We start from the raw sequence: 8383 nt of genomic DNA on the forward strand, positions 1-8383 counted from the left end.
CTGGTTTGGCCTGCTAACCCTGAGGTGGTCACTGCTAGGCTTTTTTTTTTTTTTTGCTTAGTTTTAAATATTTCTATTTTTTTATTTGGCTGCATCTAGTCTTAGTTGTGGCATGTGGGATCTTTAGCGGCGTAATGGGTGATCTTTTTTTATTAAGTTGTGGCATGCGGGTTCTAGTTCCCTGACCCGGGATTGAACCTGGGTCCCCTACCCTTAGAAGCATGGAGTCTCAGCCACTGGTCCACCAGGAAAGTCCCACACTCTTAGGCTTTACAAACTGAGGAACTCAACGCTCAGCGGGGTTTCCTTGCCCGGGACCACTGCAGGATTGTGATACAGAGGCCTAGTTCCCAGAGATCTACCTCCATGAGAGGACTTTGTCACCCACTGATCACGGACCTTTGGGTGAGTGACTCACCTCTCCATGCTATACATGGGAATGACAAAGGTACCCGAAGCTTATCGAGAGCCTGAAGCACAGAATGTGACTCTTCACCACGTTGGCAGGGGTATGCTCAAGCAGCCCCACCCTGCCCTACTGTCATGGTGCCCTCCCTCGAAGGGCAATCTGGGAAGGGCCTCTTAGCCACGCAAGAGCTACTTTTCTGCAAGGGAAGCACTTGGGCCCTGAGCAAGACAGTGTCTCACATGGCCTTTTCAGCCACACCCTATCAATAAACACAGCCCAACTGAAAACTTCTTTTAACCTTTTTCTCTCCCAGGTGACAAGTCATTCCTTTGAAAATGGCCCTTGCAATAGGCTACTAGGACCCCATTTAGGACTCTGTAGAGGTTAGCATTTCAGCTAAATGAATATCAATTACCGATTGTAATAATCCTCTAGCATCCAGCGGTAAAGAATCCACCTGCAATGCAGGAGATGCCAGTTCAATCCCTGGGTTGGGAATATCCCCTGGAGAAGGGCATGGCAACCCACTCAAGAATTCTTGCCTGGAGAATTCCATGGACAGAGGAGCCTGGTGGGCTACAGTCCATGGAGTCACAAAGAGTCAGACACGACTTAGTAACTAAACAACAATCTTTTAATTAGGCCTCTGGCCTGACTGGGTATGATTTTTCATTTTCCCAACTAAGATGATTGCATGGATCCAGCCAAAGGGGCCCCACTTTGCTCATCAGCATCCCAAAGGGAAGCATGGCCCTAATCCCTTGCTAGCATTTTCCAGGAGAGGGGAAATAGGGCTGGTCTCCACCAAAGTGCCATCTGGCACCCCCAGTTCCTAGTGATGACTGAACTAAGGGAGCAGGGTTTTTTGAAGACAATATGTGATTCCCTGGGCAAACTCCCCACCCTTCACCCCAAGCCTGGTCACCTCCTCCTCACCTCCTCCTCTCCCCGCCCCCACTTTCATTCATTCCTTACCTTCTTCTTCGCCTTTCCTCCCCAAGTAGACAGTAAATATTTTATCACCTTGCATTCTTCTCCCCTCTTTCTGTTGCCTCCTGCCCCCCTATTCCTTCCAAATTCCTACATGCCTTTGTCTCTCTCTCTCCCCTCCTCTTTGCTCCTAACTGATTCCCCATTAATCATTCAGAACACACATCTGCATGGGTCAGAGCAGGAGTCCTTGGCTGGCATTCACAGCTGGGCTGGTTGTGATCATCAAGAAGGGGTCTTTCATCTTTTCCTGTCTCCTAGGGTTCCCCTCTTGCCAGATCTTCCTCCTCCTCCAAAGTGGCCTTCCAAGGCCCACCGTCTTCATTCTGGAAGGTTCTGCGCTCTCTCTCTGCAGAGAAGTCTCCCAAAGGCCAAATCACTTGGTAGATTGAAGCAGCCTTGCAGTGGTCATTTAAACTTGACACTGGCAGTGGCAAGGATGTCAGAGTGCTCAGAGGCTGGCAGGAGAAGGAGGAGTGGGTAGGGGATAGGGACCACCACAATAAAATAAATGGGGTCTCCCCCCTCCTTCTTGTACCCCCCTTGCTGCGGTATGGAATACATCACCCAATCAGGACATCCCTTGGCATTCATTGTAACCTAGTTTTATCAGGATTAAAATCGGGGTAGGGAACGCCTGTGTAATTTCTTAGAGGTCTAGACATCCTGTCCAAAAACCAGACCGATCCAAGGAGTACACTCAGTTTAGTGTTTGATTGACGTGTCCTGGGAGTGGTGCCTGGTGCCTTCTCTACTGAGCATCGTAAAGACTGCCATTTGTTATTTCTGTGATACTCGTTGCTGTTGGAAGAACGCCTTTGAAATCGTCTCTGCCCTTCTGGGGATCTCAAGGCGTTGATCAATGAGCAGCAGAGTCAGGGACCGGCAGTCCGGGAACAATATGCCCCGAGTGACAGGCCCGACAATCCGAGTGACAGATGCGGGCTGGGAGAGGGGTGCTCAGAGCAGGGCAGTGACACCAGCGCGCCTCCACTGGCCGCCGAGAGAACCGGGAAAGGGTTCTCCCCAAAGGCCTGCGTACAAAGGGCCAACTTCACCCTCTGATCAGCGGACGGGGAACTCTAACGCCAGGACAGGGACTATGTGAAATCTGTCGGGTGCGAAGCTAGCAATGCATACTTCATCCGAAAGGCACGGGAGGAAGGAGACAGGGGGATACTGTTATTTTCATTTAAAAGTTTTTAACTCCGAAATTCCCTTGGGAAAACCTAGGGAATCTTCCCCCTCGAGAAGAAAAGGGGGGCGGGGCGTGGAGGGGCCGCATCTTCGGCGCTTACATAGACGTGCAGCGTTTACAGAGACCCGCCTCTTCTAGGATGCAAACCCCTCCACGTCCCTACCCACCCGCTACCCCTAAAACAGCAGTCAGGCGCGGTGCCATGAGAGAATTGTGTGCCCTTAAGCAGCACGCCGTAGAAAACCCGGAACACACCCAAGCATCGAACCTATAAATCGGTGCGCAGGCACCCGGCGCCAGGCGCGTCCCGGCGGCGTGCACCACAAGCGGGGACCGCGCCTTATCGAGACCATCTCACCCCGGAAGGGGAGTCCTCAAACTTGCAGGTTGCAGACAGGGCTGGCTCAAAGTTGCTGGAGCGGTTTTCGCCGCGTCGCAAGAACCGTGGCTGCCTCCGAGGTTCGGGCGCTTCCTAGTGAGCACACCCGGGAGGAAGCCAATTCGGGGGGAAAAGAGCTGAAAACCCGAGCCGAGCTGGGGTTCTCGAGGCGCGGCCCGCCCCCAGGCGGCCTCCGGGAGCGGCTGGGACTTGGCAGTCCCGGAGCCGGCCGCCAGGGGCTCCTACCCCATCCCCCAGCCCACCCAATTCACCCCACCCCAGAGACACACGGACTGCGGGTGACCTGTCCCCCTTCCCCGGCCAGCACCATCCCACCCCACCCCAGCCATGCGAAGGGAGAGAGCGCAGAGCGACAGGAAAGCCCGCGGAGGGCAGGGCGCAGAGCCCAGGGTCCCCGGGGAAGCCCTGATCTCGCCGGGACCCCGGGGCCCGGGCCGGCCCGGTTGGGGGCAGGGGAGGAGGCCGGCGGTGGGGCCAGGCCGCGGCGCGGCGGCTCGCGGGCGCGGCCCCTTTAAGGCTCTCCCCGCCCACCGGCTGCGCCGGGCGCTCTCCCCGCCCCGGGGTCCCGGCGAGATCGGCGATTGGGCGGGCGCGGCGATCCCTTTGAAGTGTGGCTGCCGATCGCGGCTATTTGACGTGCGGCTCGCGGAAGGCGAAGGTTTTTGTGTTGCTCGCCGGGGCCAGCGGCGGCGGCGGCGGCGGCGGCGGCGGCGGAGGAGGAGGAGGAGGGGTGGAGACGCGGCGACCGCTGCACCGCACTCGGAGCTGCGGAGCGAGCCCACCCGCCCCGGGAGCTCGCCTCCCCGGTGCGCCCCCGCCCTCCCCGCCCCCCCAGCGGCGCTGCCTCCTCCAAATGAGCGATTCGCCCGCTGGATCTAACCCAAGGACACCCGAGAGCAGCGGCAGCGGCAGCGGCGGCGGCGGGAAGAGGCCGGCGGCGGTGTCCCTCTTGCCCCCGGCGGACCCCCTGCGCCAGGCGAACCGGCTCCCCATCCGGGTCCTGAAGATGCTGAGCGCTCACACCGGCCACCTCCTGCACCCGGAGTACCTGCAGCCGCTGTCCTCCACGCCCGTGAGCCCCATCGAGGTCAGTCCCCTGGTCGCTGCCCGCCGAGCGCCCGCCCCATTCCGCCCACCACTGCCCGGCTCCCTGCGCCCCGCGGCTCGGTGCGACGCTCGGGTCCGGCCCCAGTGGCCGACGGAGTGAGAGGAGGGACGGAGATACAGAGGGATCGGAGCCCACTGGCTTCTCCCCTCCGGGCTTCTCCCGGGGGGAGACGGTTCCCCTTCCACGCTCGCCCTTCGGAGCTTCGCGTTTCCTCTCTCGAATTGGATTTGCTCTTGGAGTGTCCACTGGGCCCTTTACTTTTCCTCGGCACCCAGTCCCCAGGCCATAGAGTCTGTCTCCTGGGCTTTTTTCGGCCCCCCACCCCACCCCCGCCTCTCCACCCAGGTTTGTTCTCTTTGAAGCCCGATCGCCACCCCCCCCGCCTCCCCGTCCCACTCCGCTTCTGCCCCATCCGGTTGGAGCGCACGACGCCCGGGCACTCCCGACCCCGGCTCCTTCTTCCTCCCGCTCCCCTGGGGGCCCTCCCCGGGAGGGAAGGGGGCTCCGAAGAGAGCGCCTGCGGCCGCCCAGGCTCAAGATCCAGCTTCTCCCCTGCTCCCACCCCGCGGCGACACCGCCAGAAACCCGTCCCAAGCGAAGTTCCCCAAACTGAAGGCATAAGTTTTTAACCCAGGCCTAGAGAGGAGGAGGAGGAGGAGGTGAGAGAGCAGGGGGCGAGTCACGGCCCCTCCCCCAGCCCCGACTCCAGAGAAGTCACCTTCCCCCGGGATGGCCTTCGGTAGACGCCTTCCACGGCCCGTTCCCCAGGGCCTGCGGCGCCCTCCGGGACCCGGGGCAGCGAGGGATCCCACCGCTACCAACGCGCAGTGTAAGCGCAGTTGCGCTCTGCCCCCGCGGTCGCAGCCGGTCTCCCCGAGGCCCTCCTTTCCCATCTCACCCACCCTGCCCCCCAGGTAAACCGCCCCCCACCGGCCGCTCCGTGGGTCCCTGGTCTCATCCCCTTCTCCCTCCCCCTGCCGCTGTCTCCCACAGCTGGACGCCAAGAAGAGTCCTTTGGCGTTGCTGGCCCAGACTTGCTCGCAGATCGGCAAGCCGGACCCGCCGCCCTCGTCCAAGCTCAACTCGGTAGCGGCGGCCAACGGGCTGGGAGCGGAGAAGGACCCCGGCCGCTCGGCCTCGGGCGCCGCCTCGGCCTCTGCGGCACTCAAGCAGCTGGGGGACTCCCCGGCCGAAGACAAGTCCAGCTTCAAGCCCTACTCCAAGGGTTCCGGGGGCGGCGACTCCCGCAAGGACAGCGGCTCCTCCTCTGTGTCCTCCAGCTCCTCCAGCTCCTCCTCCTTGTCCCCGGGAGACAAGGCGGGCTTCAGGGTGCCCAGCGCCGCCTGCACGCCCTTCCCCCCGCATGGAGCGCCGGTCTCCGCGCCGTCGTCCTCGTCCTCCCCTGGCGGTTCCCGGGGCGGCTCCCCGCACCACTCTGACTGCAAGACCGGGGCCAGCGGGGAGCTGGACAAGAAAGACCAGGAGTCCAAGCCCAGCCCGGAGCCGGCGGCCGTGAGCCGCGGCAGCAGCGGGGACCCCGGCCCGCACGGCGGTGGCGGCGGCGGCGAGCCCGGGGCCTCCGGGCGCAAGTCGGAGCCGCCCTCCGCGCTGGTGGGGGCCGGCCACGTGGCACCGGTGTCGCCCTACAAGCCGGGCCACTCGGTGTTCCCCCTGCCTCCCTCCAGCATCGGCTACCACGGCTCCATCGTGGGTGCCTACGCCGGCTACCCGTCTCAGTTCGTGCCTGGCCTGGATCCCAGCAAGTCTGGCCTCGTGGGAGGCCAGCTGTCGGGGGGCCTGGGCTTGCCGCCGGGCAAGCCCCCCAGCTCCAGCCCGCTCACCGGGGCCTCCCCGCCGTCCTTCCTGCAGGGATTATGCCGAGACCCATACTGCCTGGGAGGTTACCACGGCGCCTCGCACCTCGGCGGCTCGGGCTGCTCCACGTGCAGCGCGCACGACCCGGCCGGGCCCGGCCTGAAGGCAGGGGGCTACCCGCTAGTGTACCCGGGGCACCCGTTGCAGCCGGCCGCGCTCTCGTCCAGCGCCGCCCAGGCGGCTCTCCCCGGCCACCCGCTCTACACCTACGGCTTCATGCTGCAGAACGAACCGCTGCCGCACAGCTGCAACTGGGTGGCGGCCAGTGGGCCGTGCGACAAGCGCTTCGCCACCTCGGAGGAGCTGCTCAGCCACCTGCGGACTCACACGGCCCTGCCCGGCGCCGAGAAACTTCTGGCCGCCTACCCGGGGGCCTCGGGCCTGGGCAGCGCCGCCGCAGCCGCTGCGGCCGCTGCCTCCTGCCACCTGCACCTGCCCCCGCCCGCCGCCCCCGGCAGCCCGGGGTCGCTGTCCTTGAGGAGTCCACACACTTTGGGGCTAAGCCGGTACCACCCGTACGGCAAGAGCCACTTGTCCACAGCCGGGGGCCTGGCCGTGCCGTCGCTGCCCACAGCTGGACCCTACTACTCACCGTACGCGCTGTACGGACAGAGACTGGCCTCCGCCTCGGCACTCGGGTACCAGTAACCACAGCCCTGCCTCCTCCCCGCGCCCTCCTGCCCCACCCGCCGCCGCTGCAGCCCCCCGCCGCCTGCCCCCGCCGCCGGCACCCCCCCCTCCCACCGCCCACATCCCTCCCCTCCCCACCGGACTGTGTATTTATTTACTATAATGTTAGCTTACAAGCTGGGAATATAAGTGCATTAACGACCCACAAGAGTCAATGGTATGCAAAGAGTCTGTTCGCCCCTCCCCTCCCCGAATAATAATATTAATCACACCAGTAACTACATGCCCCCGCCCCCCCCCCCCCGCCTTTCTTTTCTGTTTTATTTTTTCTTAGATGTAAGTTTGCCTTTTTTTTTTTTTTTTTTTTTTGGATTGGTTTGGTTTTATCTGGAGGAGGGGGCAGCGTGGGAGCTTCTTTTTGTTTTCCCTCCAGGGGGACTTGCTTGCATGCTTCCTAACGTTCAAACTACGTTTCCTCCTCCCCGCCCCGCCCCTCTGCCCTTCATTCCTTCTTGTTTCTGTCCATTCGAGGTTCTGGTTTGTTGGATTTTTTTTTTCTTTGTACAAGTAACAGAGAGGAGGTATTTTTTTGTAACGCATTCGGAGGTGTTGGGAGCGACCTTGGGGGCTGAAGGTCTTGAGCTCTGTGGACCGGGGACTCTGCCCTGTGACCACTCCCCTGCCACTCTCTCCCCTCTGGGCTCCTTGGTCTGCTCCCTGGTCCCCCAGATTAGAGCCTTGCTCCCCTATCTTGCTCTGAGCACGAGTCAGTGGCTGGAGAGTCTTCCAATAGCCTTTCCCCTTTCCAGACTCTGAAAGGCCCCAACCACTCCGTGGTGGTCGCACCACCTGCTGGTGAGGGGGCTGGCAGGGCTCATCTCATTCAAGTAAAAGTCCTAGAAGGCCCTGCTGGCATGAAACTTTGCTGTTTATAGTTTGCAAAGTGCTATTATAGTCATTGTTTTTCTCTGATAATTGGGGCAGGGGTCCCTGTCCTGGCGATGGGGGCTGGGTCGGTGATTCTTGCTAGATCCTTCCAAAGCAGACCAGTGGCAGTATCAGCTGGCAGTACAACCCTTTTAGCACCTTTGGGGGGTGTGGGAGGGGAGTCAGGGAGCACGCGGATCACAGCAGAGCCCGTCACCCCTTCCCAGGCCTGACCCAAGAGTCCCCAGAGTTGGCCGTGGGCTCCCTCAGTTACTGGGATCGAAGACTCGGCCCAGGGTCTTCTCCCGACCCCTCCCTCCCACCCACCCTCTGGGCCTGATGCAGGGGGCTGCGGGGCCCATTTGAGATGAATAGAGCTCTCCTTGGTAAGACTTATTTTGTTAATAAATGGAGTACTTGGCTATATTCACACCGTGGTGTGTTTCTGTCTTGCCTCACCCAACGGCCCACTTCCAGACACCTAAGCAGATGCCCTTCTTTTATTCTCATTGAAAACACCTTATGGTTTCCTTCTCGGATTTCCGTTCAAGAACGAGTTTAATGCGTTTTCTCAAGAAAGAGGGGGAGGAAGGGGAATGCGGGAGGGGGGGGGGGGAACCAAACTGCCAGCGCGTTACAAATAATAAAATGCCCCCCGCTTCCCCCCCTCCCCCCCCCCCACAACTCGGTTATTTAGCTCCCAAGCTCACTTCAAAGGCCTTGACATCACCTGGGAACGGGGCGGGGAGAGTGTGTGCATGAGGACTTTTCCTCTAGATGAGGGTCTAGATTCGAGACCCAAGGGGCGGAGAAGGGACCCAAGATCCGGGGCTCAGAGACTCTGGG

At 61.1% G+C, this 8383-nt stretch overlaps 1 protein-coding gene across 1 annotated transcript; it reads left to right on the forward strand.

The window, feature by feature from the left end:
- Window positions 1-3731: 3731 nt before the first annotated feature.
- ZNF703 (zinc finger protein 703) lies at window positions 3732-7959 on the forward strand. The gene is made up of 2 exons (XM_052661293.1): window positions 3732-4084; window positions 5099-7959. The coding sequence occupies exons 1-2, from the start codon at window positions 3851-3853 to the stop codon at window positions 6626-6628; spliced, it is 1764 nt and encodes a 587-aa protein (XP_052517253.1). The 5' UTR covers window positions 3732-3850; the 3' UTR covers window positions 6629-7959.
- Window positions 7960-8383: the final 424 nt, after the last annotated feature.

This window comes from Budorcas taxicolor, chromosome 24, assembly GCF_023091745.1.
Source record: "Budorcas taxicolor isolate Tak-1 chromosome 24, Takin1.1, whole genome shotgun sequence".
Lineage (NCBI taxonomy): Eukaryota > Metazoa > Chordata > Mammalia > Artiodactyla > Bovidae > Budorcas > Budorcas taxicolor.